The sequence below is a fragment of the Scyliorhinus canicula genome, chromosome 12 (genome assembly GCF_902713615.1).
Source record: "Scyliorhinus canicula chromosome 12, sScyCan1.1, whole genome shotgun sequence".
Lineage (NCBI taxonomy): Eukaryota > Metazoa > Chordata > Chondrichthyes > Carcharhiniformes > Scyliorhinidae > Scyliorhinus > Scyliorhinus canicula.
This window is the reverse complement of record NC_052157.1, coordinates 17,018,574-17,038,300: the sequence shown is the minus strand read 5'-3', so window position 1 is coordinate 17,038,300 and position 19,727 is coordinate 17,018,574. Positions and strand designations below refer to the sequence as shown.

The window sequence follows — 19,727 nt, the reverse complement described above, 5'->3', positions numbered from 1 at the left end:
ACTCTGTGATTACCACAACATCGTACCCGCTAATTTCATTTGTGATTCCCCCATCACACATTTGTTTACCCATGTGGATGTGTATGTATACCAAGTTGCAGTTAGCGACCCGTAAACTTTGTTCATCCATGATTTAGACTCTCAGGTTAAATAGTTACACTGTTAAACTCTCACCTTTCCCATATCTTTCCACACATAGAAATCCAGCACTGCGTATGTACCACGTCTACCCATGCACAAGGCCACTGCACCCTTTGTGAGATTTTGCGGGAACGGAAATGACGCAAATGACAGGAGTTAGCTTCATCAGAATATTTCATAGAATTTACAGTGCAGAAGGAGGCCATTCGGCCCATCGAGTCTGCACCGGCTCTTGGAAAGAGCACCCTACCCAAGCCCACACCTCCACCCTATCCCCATAACCCCACCTAACACTAAGGGCAATTTGGACCCTAAGGGCAATTTAGCATGGCCGATCCACCTAACCTGCACGCCGTTGGACTGTGGGAGGAAACCGGAGCATCCGGAGGAAACCCATGCACCCACGGGGAGAACGTGCAGACTCCACACAGACAGTGACCCAAGCCGGGATTTGAACCTGGGACCCTGGAGCTGTGAAGCATTTGTGCTAACCACTATGCTACTGTGCTGCCCTGAGGGGATGGTGGTGGAGGTGGGCGGGGGTTGGGGGGGGGGGGGGTGGGGGGGGGGGGGGGTTGCGTGGAGCTGTTTGGCTAACAGTCAAACAGTGAAGCATCATCCAATTGGGTAATCAGTCTATTTATTTCCCAATTGGCACAGGAAGGCAGTATGTCCCAAGAATGGATGTATTGGTTGACTAATGGCAAGAGCGTGGGTGCAAGATATATGATGAAACCTTCATGAATACATTAATTCAGAGCTGGCAACCCTAACCCTCTCTCTTCATTTTGTGGATAGACTGTAGAATCCGATACTATTCTCCTTTGAAAAGAGAACATTAAGAGGATATTTGATAAATTACTTGCTTCAAGCATGTGTGGCAAATGTCTAATATTTGTCCTAAACCAATATGGCAGTTGCCAGTTGTTTGTGCTACCTTCTGGCCACTGTGGGACCTTAGATGTCCAAACTGCATTTCTAGGCCTATATGCCTTTGCAATATCCACAGGCATCTTCAGATATTCATGTATTCTAACTTCCAAGACTTCTTTCCACTCAATACCCTTGAGCACAAAAGGCTGCTTGGTGTTGGTTGCTTAGTCATTCTAAGTGAATCAATATTGAATGACATCTTCCAGGTGCCAGCACAAGAGAAATGTCACATCACTTAAATAGAAAAATGTTGTTTTGATGTTCACTTGGGAGGTTATTACTAGGGATAAAACATCCCAGGCTTCCCTTGTTAGTATCAAGCCCATGTCTGTAAGGCACAGCCATGGTTGGATGTAGAGTAAATCCCTTTCTACACTTTACCACTAAGTCCTTCCAGGCAAGGTACAGGACATATGCGATGTAGAAAAGCTCCCAGTGGTCCGATTTAACAAGTTATTGCAACCTTAGAAGACCAGGCATATAAGTCCAGAATGATACTTTTCAAGGTTTTGTATCAATCATCCTGTGGGCCCCAGGTTAGAAATGTAATGCTGAGTTCGAAGCAATATTGTGTTATGAGTCCAGGCCCACAAGAAACTGGGAAACTGTTGATAAAAGAGACATCATAGATCATAGATTTACAGTGCAGAAGGTACATGTTGAAGCTTTTCACCTTGCACTCATCTGGAACTTCCCAAGAATGCCAATATAAGGGGAAAATAATGTGTACTGGAAGTGACATGTATTAATACACATATCCCTGTTTTTTTGCAGACAGGAAGAACATGTACACACATTGTGCCTGTTTCAGCTAAACAAAATAAGTGACAGCCATTCAGTGACTCATTCTTAAGGGTCAAACGGTCAGGTTGAAGTTTCTTTTTTTTAAAATTTAGAGTACCCAATTATTTTTTCCAATTAAGGGGCAATTTAGTGTGGCCAATCCACCTACCCTGCACATCTTTGGGTTATGGGGGTGAAACCCATGCAGACACGAGGAGAATGTGCAAACTCCACACGGTCAGTGATCCAGGGTCAGGATCCGAACCCGGAAGTTTCTTTCTTTTTAGAAATATTTTTATTAAAGGCATTTTCCATATATAAATAGTGATTCGCCCCCCAACTGATGCCTTAATTCACTTTGAAGAATTCGATAAACGGCTGCCACCTCCGGGTAAACCCCTCCTCTGCTCCCCATAAGGCAAACATAACCTTTTGCAAGTGCATGAGTTCTGCAAGGTTGCTCACCCACACCCCTGCCATTTGCGACTCCGGGTCCCGCCAGCTCGACAGAATCCGTCTCTGAGCTATCAGGGAGGCAAAAGTCAAGACATCAGCTTCTTTCCCCAGCTCTTCCGACACTCCAAATATCGGCACCTCAGGAGTCTACCTCTACACCCAGAATCTTGGACATAACATCTGAGAACCCTTGACGGAACCCCCTCAGCTTTAGTTTACCAGGTAAGTGGAAAAAATGTCCTTTTTCTTTCTTCGATCTGTTTCGCCCATCTTTTCCATAGTTATCTTCAATTGTTCTACACTCTTGGTACCATGTTATGTTCTGTGTTGTGGCCGTGGTAAGGGTGCACACAGAACATCTAGTTCTTTGACTAGTAAGATAGTTTAATAACAGAATAAACACGTGGAAAGATAACTGACAAACTACAATACAAACGTTAACGAGTAATTGAATTCTCCCAGAGCTACTTCTAATGCGACTTACTGTATACCTTACTGCCAACTGCTGAATCTCTGGAGTCACTTGGTGGATCTCTATCACCACCTGCTGGTCGGAGATCGTATAGCTAAATATATACATTGCTATGGATATGCATATCACCACAAAGATCAGCAAATAAAGCTATTCAGTTTAACCTAGATGGTGGGTAATCATCGGGAAACATCATTGAACAGCATCTTGTAAATAAACCCCTGGCACTATTTTGTATGAAATCAACTTGTGCCACCCCTGATTCTTTCGCTTTGTGGCTACAACAAAGAACATAACAAAAGAGAAACTGGCGACAAGATCTGGGCCATAAAAAAAAAACAGGAGAAAAACAACTTTCGACATCGAGCTAGAAGAAGGAATCATCAAAAGAGATCCAGGTCCATGTACCATTGGGAGTGAGGTGGGGGAAAATATTGTTGACTTCCAAGGTAAAATCATAATTGTGGCAAGTAAAAGCAACTCTCAAGTAAATACTTGGACACCATACAGTTTGTAGCGTGGCGTCGGCGAATCATCCGGTTGATCGTGACTACTGCTAGTGCAAGAAAAGGGTTTTCAAAAAGCAAAAAAGGTATTGGTTACAAGGGGCTTACTTCAAACGGAGGATCATAGTTTTCAGTACACTTACCGTTGTAGTGGGTAGAGCTGTGGAGACCACGCACAAGGCTCTGAAATGAACCACGGGAACGTGAACCCGACTCTGCAAACTACTGCTTGGGAATAGATAGCGAGGCACAGAGACAGCTAAACAGCTAGCCTCCTTGTGTGCTGTGAGTTTGTCTACTTTAAACAGAAAATAAATGGCAGTGAAGACAGGTTGCAGGCTGAGTAGCTCAGATCAGGGAGCTGTAATCCAAAAATGGTGGGAAGAAAAGGCGCCATGGATGCGCTTGATGAGGAGGATGAGACATGGAACTCTGAAGAGGAACGGTTCCCGTCGTCCCTTAAAGCCATTCAAACACCAGCAGACCTGCACACTGCGACCTTTCTCAGTTCAATTGGGAGAAAAGCATTCACATTCGCAAGGAGCAAAGAGAGAGGGGTGTTATGTATCAGACTAACACCATTGGCTAGTGTAATGTCACGTATTACACATGATTCACGAGCTTTTGTGGAGATCACCTTTGTACCCTGTTTGAGCAGCACCATGTAAATAAAACCCTTGCACTATGTTATACGAACTCGGCATTTGCCGCATCTGAATCTTTCTCTTTGTGGCTACAACAAAGAGGATCAATCATGTTCAACAAACGTGCTTCCGTTTTCTGATGAGGTAACAGAGAGGGTTGATGAGGGTAATATTGTTGATGCGGCATATGTGGAAAAGGCATTGTGATAAAGTGTTGCAAAAGAGACTTGTCAGAAAAGTTAGAGTTCATTTCAGAAGGTTAACAAAGTGAGCGTTTTAATTATTGTACTTTGGAAGCACATCATCAAATTAAGAAATGTGTTGGAAATACGAAGGACAGGTACAAAACACGGTAGAGATTAGATACAATCCAAAGGGAAGTGAGCTGCCACCTTCAAAAAGTTGCATTTAAATAGAAAAGAAAACACACCGAATGCCAAGTTCTGCTGGGACTGTCGGAAATTAATTCCACTTTTTTCTGGTGGGTGCCACATAGAGCAGTGCCTGACTGCTCTGGCCAGCTCTGTACCATTTCCTTTCCTGTTGCTCCAGGGATTGGCGCAAATGTTTTAATGTTTTCAGAAGCTCCTTATTCTCTCTCAATAGCGATTCTCTCTCCTGTAAGGCCATATTCTGCTCCTTTCTGGCCACATCTCGCTCCCTTTCCGTGAAGACCAACTCATCTTCCAAATCCTGCAGCCTAAAGGTTATTATGTAACAGTTAATCTTGACAAAGAGTATCAAAGATATTTTATTCCTAACCGACACACACACACACAACTCTTCCCATAGCTGCTGTTACACGGTTGGGTACAATTTCACATGTCCAAGTACCCATTCTTCATGTATCAGTTTGGACATTGAGGATTCAGTTTTATTAGTATGCTACTTTCCGAGGAAAAGGACAGGTAATGATCTCCCAGTGTTAAAATCTTCAGGTGGGCAGCACAGTGGTGCAGTGCTTAGCACTGCTGCCTCACGCCGTCAAGGACCTGGCCCCAGGTCACTGTCTGTGTGGAGTTTGCACATTCTCCCCATGTTTGCATAGGTCTCACCTCCACAACTCAAAGTTGTGCAGGGTAGGGGAATAGGACATGCTAAATTGCCCCTTCATTGGAATTTAAAAAAAATCTTATGGCAGCTGCCGCCCAGGACCGATGACAAGTGGCTTGGCACTGAATCCCCTTCAGGGAGTTAGGGTGGGGAGCAGGCCAGAGTCATTGTGACCCGATGTGTCCTTATAGGTCTCGGAGGACTGGGGTAAATAATAAACAATCACGTCGATGTGGAATAGTTCACTTTTTACAATGACTGATGGCGTTCTGATCAGAAAATGTTCTGAAGCACCAGCTTGTTGGGTTTGACTGTGATTCCCTCTTCACTCACTAGCTGTGATTGTTAGCTAAAACACCTGGCAGGAATGGGGCGGGTTCTGGTTGGGTGCCTGTTTTGCCCACCATCCAGTTTTACTCTCTATTGACTTGAAAAAACGGGAGTAGAGATCAGGCTCACATATATAGAATGAAAGAGAAAATGCTGGAAAATCTCAGCATGTCTGGCAGCATTTGTAGGGAGAGAAAAGAGCTAACGTTTCGAGTCCAATGACTCTTTGTCAAAGCTAACAGTCAGAGAAAGTGAGGAATATTTATACTGTGGAGTGAGAATGAAAGATGAGTCATAGCCACAGAGACCCAGGAAAACCGGGTGCTAAAGGCCACAGATACCAAGCAGCGCCGGCCCTAGGGTTGCTGGCGCCCCGGGCAAGCTGAACTTCGGCGCCCTTGGGGGGGGGGGGGGGGGGGGGGGGGGGGGGGGGGGCCGAGGGGGGGGGGCCGAGAGGGGGGGCGGGGCCGAGGGGGGGCGGACCCGGGGGGGGCGGACCCGGGGGGAGCGGACCCGAGGGGAGGGCGGGGGGAGCGGACCCGAGGCGGGGCGGGGGGGGGGGCGGACCCGAGGGGGGGGCGGGGCGGGCGGACCCGAGGGGGGGGGGGGCGGGCGGACCCGAGGCGGGGGGGGTGGAGCGGACCGAGCGGGCGAGCGGGGGAGCGGACCGAGCGGGGGGGGCGGACCGAGGGGACGGACCGGGGGGGGGCCGCCCTGGGGGAGTGCGGCCACATTGGGGGAGTGCGGCCACCGCGCATGCGCTGGTTGGCGCCGGCCCAACTGCGCATGCGCGGGACCCGAGTCTGGCGCCCCCTAGCACATGGCGCCCCGGGCGACAGCCCGAGTTGCCGATGCCTTGAGTCGGCCCTGATACCAAGGAGAAAGAGTGCTAATGGCAGTCCCCAGAGAGGACAAAAGGTGTGAGAGGCCAAAGAGCAGACAAACTTTAGAGGGTGAAATGTGACAGATGGAGATGTGGGGGAAGGGGAAGGGGGAAGCAAAGGGGAGAAGGGGTAAGGAAAGGTGGATAAGATTAGGGGGGGGGGGCGCAGTTAAATATATATTAAGAAAGGCAAGAAAGAAAGAAATGATAAGTGACAGTTGAAATGAAATGGGATGAAAACAAATGGGTCGACGTGGGGTAGAGCTAATCATCTGAAACTGTTGAATTCGATGTTGAGACCGGAAGGCTGTAGCGTGTCTAACCGGAAGATGAGATGTTGTTCATCCAGTTTGCGTTGAGCTTCTGTGGCTATGACTCATCTTTCATTTTCACTCCACAGTATAAATATTCCCCACATTCTCTGACTGTTAGCTTTGACAAAGTAATTGGACTCGAAACGTTAGCTCTTTTCTCTTCCGACAGATGCTGCCAGACCTGCTGAGATTTTCCAGCATTTTCTCTTTAGTTTCAGATTCCAGCATTCGCAGTAATTTGCTTTTATCACATATGTAGAATATTGCTGAAATGAAAGACATGTTGCTGAGTCTTTCTGTCTTTCACTCCTCACGAATCCCAGGTTTCAAACGATAAATCGAAAGATTTATACTGCAAGAGAAAAAGGTGCTGATTGGATGGGAAATAAACTCTGACTGGCTGAGCCATTGCCATAGAAAAAGCAACAGGGACCATAGACACACATTCATATACAGGGACCCATTCTTTGCAAGCCAAAACAATGTAGGCAGGCCTGGCACCTTTTGATTTACCCATGAGTTTAAGGAGCCTACAGCTTCCCATCGCTTTCTCCGTGCCAATGCCTTTCCAATTAAAGGGCCATTTAGTGTGGCCAATCCACCTGCCCTGCACATCTTTGGATTGTGCGGGTGCGACCTTCGTAGACATGGGGAGAATGTGCAAACTCTACACGGACAATGATCCGGGGCCGGGATCGAACCCGGGTCCTCGGCACCAGTGAGGCAGCAGTGCTAACCATTGCGCCACCGTGCCGCCATGGCCAGTCAGAGTTGACTTGCCGGCCAATCAGCACCATCAGCCAATCAACACCCCTTTTTCCTGCAGGATACATTTGTGATCATTTGAAATTTGGCATTCTTGCATTTATTTGTCCTGTGAATGCAAAAGGAAACCTTTTGGGGACGCATTTTTTCTCATCAATATTCCAGTTCTTGGCTACCAAGCGTCAAATAAAATGATTACTTGGGCATAGTGATGGGCAGCCTATCAATGAATACCCATTGGAGCTGAACCTCCTCAAATGATCAGCACTCTCAGAAAGTTGTGAGAAAATTGGGGGAAAATAAATGTCCTTTGACATTGAAATTGTTTAACAATTGGCCAAAAGTCTAAACGTAAATTCTAAGTAATCGTTGAATATGTTTAGAGGGGCAGCATGGTAGCATAATGGTTAGCACAATTACTTCACAGCTCCAGGGTCCCAGGTTCAATTCCTGGCTTGGGTCACTGTCTGTGCGGAGTCTGCACATCCTCCCCGTGTCTGTGTGGGTTTCCTCTGGTTTCCTCCCACAGTCCAAAGATGTGCATGTTAGGTGGATTGGCCATGCTAAATTGCCCTTAGTGTTCAAATTGCCCTTAGTGTTGGGTGGGGTTACGGGGATAGGGTGGAGGTGTGGGCTTGGGTAGGGTGCTCTTTCAAAGAGCTGGTGCAGACTCAATGGGCTGAATGGCCTCCTTCTGCACTGTAAATTCTATGAAATTCTTTCTCTGAAACTATGTTGGAAACCTATTTTTTGAATACATTCTCGCACAGAACACTACTACAGACCTTTGCATGTTAAGCCATTAATGTTTAAATCTACATATTGTGGTTCTGCAAGAGTGAAAGGTAAGCTGTTGGTGATTGGAGATGTTGTGGGGGGCATGATGGAACTGTCGTACCAAGGAAGGGAATCAGCCAAAGATGGATAATGTGGGATGAGGGACATATTCAGGGTTTTGGTTGATTTCCTTTTGGGGAAAGTAAGAAACGTTGTGCAGCTTAAGCAGAATGTTAAATGGGTTGGGCCAGTCTCAGTGATAGATTTGAATGTTGAAGTGTTTGGATTGTTAATTGTATATTAATTACATTTAATTATATGCAGGTGGTGGGCATTAATTGGAAATTCACTTGCATATGTAGAAAAATAATGAAACTGCAGGATTCTCCGTCCCTGGTGCAGCGAGCCCCCTGATTCACTGTCTTGCAGCCGGCCAATGGGGTTTCCTATTGTGGGTAACCACACGCCATCGGGAAACTCCCGGGTTGCCGGCGCAACAATCCCGACAGCGGAGAATCCAGCCCACTGTGTTTGTTGAGGTCAGGAGATGCATGTTTGTAATGTGTGTCTGTGTTAGTAAATGCTTATAAAAGTGTGTAAAGATTGGCTCCAGTTTTATCCTTCACACCTGGCTGTCTGAATTATAACAAGGATACTGTGATAAAATAGATTAGAGATGAGTTAGGATACTGCCAATGATAGGATAGATTAGTAGATGGTTAGGCCAGTGTCAGAGATCAGATAGATTGGCTTTCTATCTGTTTTATACATATTAAATATTGAATCAGATCCTGCAGGTATAAATATTCCAGAATTAGATAACTTTAAAAAAAACAGATGATGCCCGAGTTGCGGAATATTTTCCAACATTTTCTTTCCCAAAACCTTAAGAAACACTGCTGGTGATCAACATCTTTAAATAAAATTGTTTTAAATATTGAAAAAAAACATTGGCCCAGACCTTGCTTTCTCTGAGGGGGTGTGGGGAAGGGGGATCATACCCTGGAGGTATCCTGGAAGATATGCTGGGAAACAATCAGAGGTCTCCAGACAAGGATTGCATGGGAATTTGCCAGGAAGTTTAAACGTCTGATGGGCAAATATCCTGCACCTGGAATCATCCGATTTCCATTGGAGACGTAGGGTGACTCTGAATCTCTTAGCAGAATAGTTACCCAGGAAACGTTAGAAGGATTAAAACTACTTCTAACTAATGGGTGACGATACTACAGACTGACTCCCCCTTTACCCTCCCACCTGATCGCCCTCCACAGCCTAACTACCTTGCCGCCCCCTGACCACACCCCCCAATCCCCCGACCCTCCTCCCATTCCCCCTAACTACCCCCAATCCCTTAAGCTCTGACCAGCCAGTCCCCCTCAAACAACCTGACTCTCACCGGACCATCCAACCCCAACCTCCCCTGACCACCCTACCCCCCCCCCCCCCCCCCCCCCCTTTACCCACTCGCCTTACACACCGAGCTTCTCCCTGGCTTCTCAAAGTGATTTGGACCTTTAAGGTTACTCAGTTTAAGCCAGTTAGTGCCATAAATAGGGGTCGTGGCTTCACTTTTCTTGCCACTGCTGCCCTGCATTGGAAGGACTGCATTGCAGGTATGTTGGAGGCATTTAAGAAATGAAAATCGCTTATTGTCACGAGTAAGCTTCAATGAAGTTACTGTGAAAAGCCCCTAGTCGCCACATTCCGGCGCCTGTTCAGGGAGGCTGTTACGGGAATTGAACCGTGCTGCTGGCCTGCCTTGGTCTGCTTTCAAAGTCAGCGATTTAGCCCTGAGCTAAACAGCCCCCAAGAGGCATCAAGACAAATATATGAATAGGGTGGGAATGGAAGGATACGGACTCTGTAAGTGCATACGGTTTTAGTTTAGGCAGGTACCATGGTTGGCGCAGGCTTGGAGGGCCGAAGGGCCTGTTCCTGTCCTGTATTCTTCTTTGTTCTTTGACTGCAAAGCCGGTGCCCTGTACATTTTTCACCAGGCCTGGGCAGGAGGATCGGATGTGAAATATGCAACCTCCAGCCACGGGTAAGTTAAAAATAAAAACAGTGTGACAATCTGATAGTGATTGCCTCTCCACAGAGATCCCGGGACAATGTCATACCTGAATTTATAAAATTGAGGTGGTGAAAAATAAAAAGTTTACGGTGTTTTCACCATCATCAGAACCATGCTAATCTGTAATGATAACAATATGCCATTATGTTGCCATAGTAAGGGCAGCACGGTGGCGCAGTGGGTAGCACTGCAGCCTCACAGCGCTGAGGTCCCAGGTTCGATCCCGGCTCTGGGTCACTGTCCGTGTGGAGTTTGCACATTCTCCCCGTGTTTGCGTGTGTTTCGCCCCCACAACCCAAAGATGTGCAGGCTAGGTAGATTGGCCACGCTGAATTGCCCCTTAATTGGAAAAATGAATTGGGTACTCTAAATTTATAAAATAAAATGTTACCGTAGTAAATATTCTCTCTTCATGTCTCCTAGTGCTCTTTTGAGGGTAAGTGCCTCCTCCACATAACCCTTCTCCAGTTCTTGTTCAAGTGTTTGCATTTGATTCCATAGTCGGCTTTTCTTCCCACCATTATCCGGCTTTGCTGCAAACACACACAAGTAGCATTTTTGAGATTGCTGCTCAGCCGATTCGGCAGCAGAAATTCATAGTCAGTGATGCCTATGGAAATAGACAAAATATGAGGATAGAATTTGCAAGGAAGTGAGAGAAAATAGATTTCTGCCTCTTGGAATCAAGTGTGAGTGTAATACTGGAACTCTTGTCAGAATGGGTGATGGAGAAATTGCCATTGAGAAAATGTTCAGCCACGTGCTCAGCTCAGTGATCCTTTGCCAAGTCTTGAACACTTCACACACTTTAGTTGTTGGTTTCACTCACTCTGTCGTCTTGCAATAACTTAAGCAGAAAGTCATGAGTTCAAGACCACACTCCAGGGCTGGAGCTTATCAACTAGGCTGACGCCAAGTGCAGCACTGGAGCAGTTCTGCAATGTTAGAAATGCCAGTGTTCGTATGAAATATTATCATTATTTTTCTGGTATTTACGTGGATATTACAAGGGGGTTATTCATACTAATGAAGTCAATGCTCCTTTGCCCTCAAATGCACCATTTTATACAGCCTTCGGTCTTGCTATACATTCACTATCTCAAAGGCACCACACAATGCACTGCCACCTAATCTTATTTCACAACTCACGGGAGGGCACATCGTCACATTGGTTAACACAACCGCCTCACAGCACCAGGGACCCGGGTTCGATTCCGGCCTTGGGTGATTGTCTGTGCGGAGTCTGCACGTTCTCCCCGTGTCTGCGTGGGTTGCCTCTGGGTGCTCCGGTTTCCGCCCACAGTCCAAAGGTGTGCAGGTTAGGTGGTTTGGCCAAGCTAAATTGCCCCTTAGTGTCCAGGGATTTGTAGGTTATGTTAAGGAGTTTTTTTTCATAGAATTTACAGTGCAGAAGGAGGCCATTCGGCCCAGCGAGTCTGCACCGGCTCTTGGAAAGAGCACCCTACCCAAACCCACAACCCCACCCAATCCCCATAACCCAGTAACCCAACCCAACACTAAGGGCAATTTTGGACACTAAGGACAATTTAGCATGGCCAATCCACCTAACCTGCACATCTTTGGACTGTGGGAGGAAACCGGAGCACCCGGAGGAAACCCACGCACACACGGGGAGAACGTGCAGATTCCGCAGACAGTGACCGAAGCCGGGAATCGAACCTGGGACCCTGGAGCTGTGAAGCAATTATGCTAACCACTATGCTACCGTTATTGGGGAAGTGGATTTGGTTGGAGTGCCCTTTCAGAGGGTCAGTACAGGCTCTATGAGCCAAATGGTCTCTTTCTGCACTGTAGGGATTCTACGATTCTATGAACCCAAGATTGTTCACCTTCCAACTCCCTCGCTGTTCTTTTCCTACTGCAACTCCACAATTCTTTTGGACACTGCTGCTGTGTTTCAGACTAGACATGGTTTCATTCACTTGTTACCCACTGCAGGTGTGTCACAGCTTGCAGGTTGTGGCTGCTGGTAGCTAATTCAGGGATTAGTTCATCGTGTTTTGATAATATGTTTGCCATTTAGGATCTCACTCCTCTCCTCCAGATGTACATCCAACTAAAGACATAGGCATTTTCTAAAGGTGGACGCGCAACATGACTGCTGACTGTTAATCTACAGCAGCACCGTGGCACAGTGGTTAGCACTACTGCCTCACTGCTCCAGGGTCCCGGGTTCAATTCCGGCCTCGGGTGACTGCCTGTGTGGAGTTTTCGCTTTATCCCAGTGTCTGCGTGGGTTTCCTCTGGGTGCTCCGGTTTCCTCCCCCAGTCCAAAGATGTGCAGTTAGGTGGGGTCACAGAGATACGGTGGGGAAGTGGGCCTGGGTAGGGTGTTCTTTTGGAGGGTGCAAAGGGGTTAAATTGCCCCTTAGTGTCCAAAAGATTAAGGGGTTACAGGGGTAGGATAGAGGCGTGGGCTTAAATAGGGTGCTCATTCCAAGGGCTGGCGCAGACTCGATGGGCCGAATTACTCCTCTGCACTGTAAATTCCATGATTCAGTCACAGATAACAATGCCTACTGTCATTATGGTAGCAGGTTTTACTGCCTGATTTGATTGTCAGTGGGTAATGCTCTTGATTTTGGGTAGGTGGATTGTAAGTTCCAGTCCCACTCTGGAGGCATCTAGGCTGATCCTCCAATGGCTCCATTGGTAATCCTCTCATGCCCTGAATCATGAGGTTCTGGGTTCAAATCTCAAGCCATGACTTGAGCATGGAAATCAATTCTAATGCTCCATTGAGGCGCTGGGGGAATGACATTTTTTTTAAAGAGTATCCAATTTTTTTTCCCAATTCAGGGGCAATTTAGCATGGCCAATCCACCTTGAGTAACTGCAGCTGCTCTCTGTCTCTGTTGCTGAGTGCTGGCTGTTGCTGACTTGTCTGCAGGAAGGAGAGAGAGAGGGAAGTAAGTGGAGGGAGAGAGGAAGGAAAGAAGAAGGAGAGAGGAAAGAGGGAAGAAACAACAACAACAGGAAGGTGGCAGCAAAAACAAGGTGGGAGTAAAGCCCCTTTGAACTGTTTGTTTGCTGGGCCCTCCTGGGCTGAGGGCCCGGCCCTGCCCAGTTCTCCCAACTGTCAGGCCTTCCTCATTCCATCTAGTGAGCTTGTTCCTGGACGGGGACATTGAGCTGGGCCCCTCCCGGGCTGAAGATCCCATACACCAGCAGGGAGGAGATTGGTTCCATTGGATGGTCGTTCCAGGGTGGAGCACAGACTGTATTTTGCTGAGCCCTACTCGGGCTGAAGACTTCTTTAAACCAGCGTCACCTACCTCCGTGTGGTGACCCAGGGTGGCAGCACGGACTATGTTTTTGTTTTTGCTAGGCCCCCTCCTGGGCTGAAGATCTCCAATCCCCCCCACCCTCCAGCTTCACTCGGAGTCTCAGGAGTCTCTCACCTCGGGCACCATTCCATCTACGGTGCCCCACCCTCATGTGTTGCTGACCTCCTCCAACAGTGCTCCTTGTCCTCTCTTCTCTTCCCTTCCCTGCTTTGTTCCCTCGTATACCTTCCAACGGGGAGAGTACGTCATTCCACCTCATCATTTCCCTGACAACAACCTTCCCACTCTCTATTTCGTCAATTAAATTCCGACACGACAAAGCCCTCATTGGGGTGGGCGTGGCACTTGCCCTGATGGCCACTCCTCCTACACCAGTGGCGGGGCCGACCAGAGCCACAGGTGGTAGCCTCCTCGGCCTCCACTGCTCCCGCAGCACCGCCATCTTTCCGGTTGCTGACCCGAAAGCTGGGCGGAAAGTGCTATGCTCACCCCACCGTCACCATAGAGGCGTGTGTTCGCGCGACGGCCGGGGTCGTCTGCCCCTCGGCCATTGTGATCGCCTCTCAAATGTACAGAAAAGTCGTGTTCTTCCTGAGGGCCGAGAGGGTGGTTCACTTTGCGGTTGAAAAGGGGCTCGCGGTGGGTGGGACCTATGTGGCGGTGGACCCTCTTGAGGCCATTGCCGAGGGGGTCATATTGTCCAATGTCCCGCCTCACCTCCCTACCGAGCTCCTCCTCCCCCACCTCCAACTACTGGGGGAGGTTCGTTCTGAGGCAGCGCCGCTCCCTCTTGGCCTGAAGAACTGCCCTCTCAGGCACATCTACTCCTTCCGGCTCCAGGCTTTCATCCGCTTGGCCTGGGAGGATGTATTAGAGGGGGGATTCGAGGTCTCCCATCTAGGGGAGACCTTCCGCATCTACTGGTCTGCAGATGGTATGCGGTGCCACACCTGCAAGAAGGTGGGGCACGTGCGGAAGAACTGCCCCGCTTCCAAAGCCACCAGTGACACCAAGGTGGCTGCGAGTGGCACCGCCGGCCCCTCCCCCTCCATTGGCATACCCACCCCGACCCTACAGGGGGACACCGTGCTGGCGCAGACTGGCCGGTCGGCTGCTGGAGTGGAGGAGGGAGGGCATCCACCAGACCGCCAGGCCCGAAAGAAGGCAAGGCGGGGATCGGCTGCAAATAACCCCGATCCCATCAGCCTTCAGACCCCTTCGCCCCAGAACTCAGGCCTGGGGGCCGCCGCGTACACTCAAGCTCATCCTGGGCCCATTGACCCTTCAGTGTCGGGCACTGGGCCCCTCGTCATTTTGGCACGGGTCAGCAAGGCGGGGATGGAGGGGGGGGGGGGTTTGCGGGGGTGATACGCGTGCTCCCAGGCCGGTGCAGAAGACGGGAACATCTCGAACCCGGGGGAAAGGTGTTGAGGGAAAGGCGGGGTGTTGCGAGAATGGCGATTTCTTTGGCGCAGGGCACCCCCCACAAGTGGCACCACTCCTTGGAGGGGAGGAGCGAAACATCAGGACCACCCCCGGAAAGGAGCGGGTGGGGCTCCGACCGCTGCCCCTCGACATTACACCGCGCCCCCGGAAGAGATTAGACAAAGTCCATCATCTGTCGACACCTGAGCTGTCGCAGCCCCCCCCCCCCCCCCCCCCCGAGCAGGATGCCTCGGAGCCGGGTGCAAACGAGACCCCGGAGGGTCCGTTTCTCCCGGTGCCATTTTGCACCCCAGAGGCGTTCCTTTTTACAACGCTGGAGGGCTGTGACGGCTCCTTGACCTCAGGGTCATTGGGTGGTGGTGGCGAGGAGTGCCTCCCCTCTCCATCCCAGCCTCCGGCGCCGGCAGTCCCTATCTCCATCCCGGAGCTTATTCCGGAACTGTTCCCGGGTCCATTCGGTGGCCCGGCATCGCAAGGGGGGGGGGGGGGGGGGGGGGGGTATTTGAGCCGCCACCTCCCTGTGGCCTGATACAATTAGCGGAGTCTGCGAGGAACCCGTCTGTCGATGATCCGGGGGGTGGGATCGAGGCAGACCGAGGGCTGGTTGGTGCGACCGTGCCGTCCGCCACACTCAATGTGGCGGAGGACTCGGTCCCAGATGGCGACTGCCCGGAGGAGGACGGTTGCTCGGTGGGGGGCACAGGGATGATTTTGGCTACATCAGCAGCGAGATGGTGGAATCCCTCATGGCCGACCTGAGTCGCCCCTCATCCCCCGAGGGGAACTCCACGATTTTCTGGGTGCAAACCGCGGTTGCCGAAACAGAGTGCAGCGAGCCCTCGACCGGTGGTCGGACTTGGCGCTGCTCATCCGGTCTTCCTGCGCCTACGTTAAAGAGGTGGGAGACGCGGACGCTTCTGAGCAGCGCTGGCAGAAATCTTTCCTCACCGGACTCCTGAGGGAGCAGAGGGGCCTGCGCTCCTCTGCACCTTCCGAGCACTGAAAAGGTGAAGGAGAAGATAGCACTTTACTACTGACATGGAGGTGACCATAGCCAGCCTCAACATTAACGGCAGCAGGGACGCGCTCCGCAGGTTCCAGAACTTTTTGGTCCTCTGGGCGGGAAGTGTATGGCGTGCTTCATGCAAGAAACCCTCACCGCTCTGGGAGACGAAGCCACATAGCTTCTGGAGTGGCGAGGGGGGGTCTACATGAGTCACCTAACCTCACTTTTAGGCGGGGTGGCTATCTTGTTGGCTCCACATTTTCAGCAGGAGATCTTGGGAGGGTCAAGGAGCCAGTGTCAGGCTGGTTGCTGCACTTGACGGTCCACGAGGGGGTCAAGGTACTTCACTTTGTGAATGTCTATGCTCCCCAGGCTGGCCAGCTGTGAGAGTGCCAGGCTGTGTACTCCGCACGTCCTCTACCAGGACCAACTGGGCCAAATGTTCCGGACTCCTGGTCGGTCCGTGGCAGACGGACCCCCTCCCGGAGGAGCTGCGGCCTTTCACCTGGAGCAGGACCAGTTTCCTCAATTTGGGAGTCCATCTTTGACCGGCTGAGGAATCCTGGCCGGCTAACTGGCAGGAGCTGGAGACCAAGATCACCACTCGCCTGGGACGCTGGACAGGACTGCTCCAAGTGCTGTCCTATAGGGGTCGGGTTCTCGTCATAAACCAGCTGATAGCCTTCATGTTGTGGTACCGGCTGGTCACTTTGACCCCTCCCCCTGACTTTGTCACAAATATCCAGAGAATGCTTGTAGAGTTCTTCTGTGACAAGAGACTGCACTGGGTCGCTGCTGAGGTTCTGAATCTTCCGCTTAGGGAGGGCGGCCAGGTGTTGATGCGCCTTCGCACCCAGGTGGCGACCTTCCGCCTTCAGACCCTGCAACTAAAACTTTCCGTTGATCCCCCTCCACGATGGTGTGCCCTGGTGAAGCATTTCTTCCGCCAGGTGCACGGCCTGAATTAGGACGTGCAGCTCCTGTTCATAGATCTGCAGGGTCTTTGTTACCCTCTGCAGGTGCTGCCCGTCTTTTACCAGGACCTGCTCAAAGTCTGGAACGTGATCGCCTCGCACCGCAGCTCCACCCCGTCAGGAGTGGTGGCTGTCGTCAGGGAGCCGCTGCTCAGGAAGCCGCACCTCCACCAATACTATTTTGAGTGGCTGGCGGAGGAGCGAACTGTGGCTGCCGGGGTGACCAGGATCGGGGACATGCTGGGTGGCGGAGGAGTGGGCTCGATGACACCCTATGAGTTAGCACAACCTGCAGCGGTGAACGTCCAGCTCGCAGCCAATGCCATCCGAGACCTCAAAACGGTCGTGCTTGGACCCGATGGCACTCGTGATTTGGAGGACACGCAGGTGTGTGGTGGTATCCCGTCTGGGTGAAACCCTGCCTGGACAGAATTCCACATTGGTCCCAGGCCTCGAAACCTACCTTGGGGGCTGGTGCCCCAAAATACTAGCTGCCTCGCGGAAATACCCTCCGTGTCTTTTCACGCTGCGCGGAAGGCTTTCCTATACGGGCTGCTGCTGCACACCCTTCATCTCCTTAACCTCGCCCGTCGTCCAGACATGCCATGGCGTGCCTTGTTGCCGTCTGGCGGTGGAGGTCCCCACTGGCGGTCCTTCTATGGAAGAGCCCTCCCGCCTCAATCTTGGGGACCTGGGGTGGAGGGTGTTGCATGCACAACAGTGCCATGCAGTCACCTATTGCACCGATTCATGACTCCCAAGAAGCCTGCCATTTTTGCGGCCTTGTGGAGTCCGTGGACCATATCTATGTTACATGTTTTAGGCTGCACTCCTTTTTTAGTTTTCTAACCAATCTTTTGCTGGAGTTTTGTTTGCACTTCAGCCCTATGCTCCTAATCTACGGGCACCTGGTGCGGAGAGGGGCGGGGAAGGCAGAGCACCTCCTTATGAACCTGCTCCTGGGCTTGGCGAAGCGCGCCATTTATAGGTCCAGGCAGCGGGCAACCGAGGGGGTCGTCCGGCAAGACTGTCTGCCCATCTTCCGCGGCTACATTCGTGGTCGGGTGTCCCTGGAAATGGAGCATGCGGTGTCCAAGGGCACCATCGAGGCCTTCCGTGCCCAGTGAGCATCGCAGGGCTTGGGGTACTTTATTGACCCCTTTTACTGCATGTTTTTTTTTGTTATGTTCGGGCAGTGCCCCTAACAGGAGCGGCCTTTTTTTGTTTTGTCCCTCGGTTTGTTTTCCTTTCTTCTGTTTTGTTGGTGGACCTCAAAAGAGTGGCCAATCCACCTAACCTGCACATCTTTTGGGTTGTGGGGGTAAAACCCACGCAGACACGGGGAGAATGTGCAAACTCCACATGGACAGTGACCCAAGGCCGGGATTCGAACTCGGGTCCTCAGCGCCGTAGGCAGCAATGCTAACCACTGCGCCACCGTGCTGCCCTGGCACTGGAGGGATTTGTTATATTTTAACAGTAGTTCTCTCGGGTTTAAAACATTCGCATCTCTGTGTCAGTACACTTCGTTTCCGCATCGGTGATAAATAAGCTGTGAATTTATTTGAGGCCGATGAGGATAAATATAAATAGAGATCACAACATTGACTCAGATGAGCAAAGGTGTTGAGTTCACCCTAAATTCACCCAATCACAGCATCCAGCAATTTCTCAAAAAGATGCCATGATTGGCTGCAGTAGCTTGGCTCAATTGATGGCATTGTTGCTTCTAGTTAGAGGATTGTGGGCTCTGGGCTGCCCGCTACAAGGAAGGGGTGAAGTTTGGGGTGTTGCATTCTGCTCTTCCGTGGGTCACACATCAGAATCGGGAGTTTCATTTCGACATGCCTGAGGAGGCAAGTGAGGTTATGAGAGACCATGGACAGGGCAATGAACTTTGGAGATGCAGAAGTGGGAAATGTGGGTTTACAAGACGGGCGGATTTAATGAATATGGGTGCGGAGTGGGTGAGTTTTTTTACTGGTTTCGGGGATTTGAGGGTGGAAGCAGGTGGTGGGGAAGAGGAGTCAGCAGATGCTTCAAGTGGGGGCCACCCATGCTAGCTGGTAGTCTAGTTAATGGGGGTGATGTGGGGGGGGGTCGACCAGTGGAGGGAGTGGGGAAAGAGCGGAGGGGCTGAGAGGCTGAGTTTGGTGGAGGGCATTCTGAGGGTGGATCGGAGATATTCGCCTGAGGAGGCATTACTAAAGGCAAGGCAGAGGCTCCAGATGGAGCTTGGGCTGGTGTCTGCTGGAAAGGCAGTGGGAAAGCTGCGTAGAGCAGAGGGGCAGTTTATGAGCATGGGGAGAAAGCGAGTAAGAAACTTGTGAATCAGTTGAGGAAGCAGGCGCCGACGAGAGAGATTGGAAGGGCGAGGGGCACAGTGGTATCGGAGTCGGAGGAGCGAATGGAGTTTTTGAGGCCTTCTATCGGAGGCTGTAAGAGTCGGAGCCTCTGTTGGGCGATGAAGGGATGAGGCAGTTTGTGGACGGGTTGGAGTTTCTAAAGATTGAGGAGGCAAAGGTGTAGGGATTGCGTAGGGTCGATGCAGGCGAGGAAGACCCCGGGGGCCGGGTGTATGCCCAGCTAAGTTTTTAAAGTTTGGGTTGGAGCTTGGACCCCTATGTATTGGGACGTATAATGAGCCGATGGTGAGGGGGAGCTGCCCCCCACGCTGCCGCAGGCCTCTATATCGCTCATTTTAAAGAAGGACAAAGACGGGAGCAGTGCAGATCGTACCGCCCCATCTCACTGTTGGCCGCAAAGTTGTTGACGAAGGTGCTGGCATCGCGGATAGAGGATGGTGTGCCGGGGGTAATAAGAGAGTACCTGACGGGATTCGTGAAGGGGCAGCAGCTG

General features: G+C 50.7%; 1 protein-coding gene across 2 annotated transcripts in view; it reads right to left on the bottom strand.

The window, feature by feature from the left end:
- Positions 1-4,162: 4,162 nt before the first annotated feature.
- Positions 4,163-19,727, bottom strand: part of LOC119974638 — a 33,332-nt gene continuing 17,767 nt past the window's right edge. For both annotated transcript variants that reach the window (XM_038813704.1, XM_038813703.1), the window contains exons 5-6: positions 10,526-10,667; positions 4,163-4,635 (exon numbers count right to left, since the gene is read on the bottom strand). In XM_038813704.1, the coding sequence (XP_038669632.1) occupies positions 4,398-4,635; positions 10,526-10,667 (380 nt within the window). In that variant the 3' untranslated portion in view covers positions 4,163-4,397. The remainder of the gene's footprint in view (positions 4,636-10,525; positions 10,668-19,727) is intronic.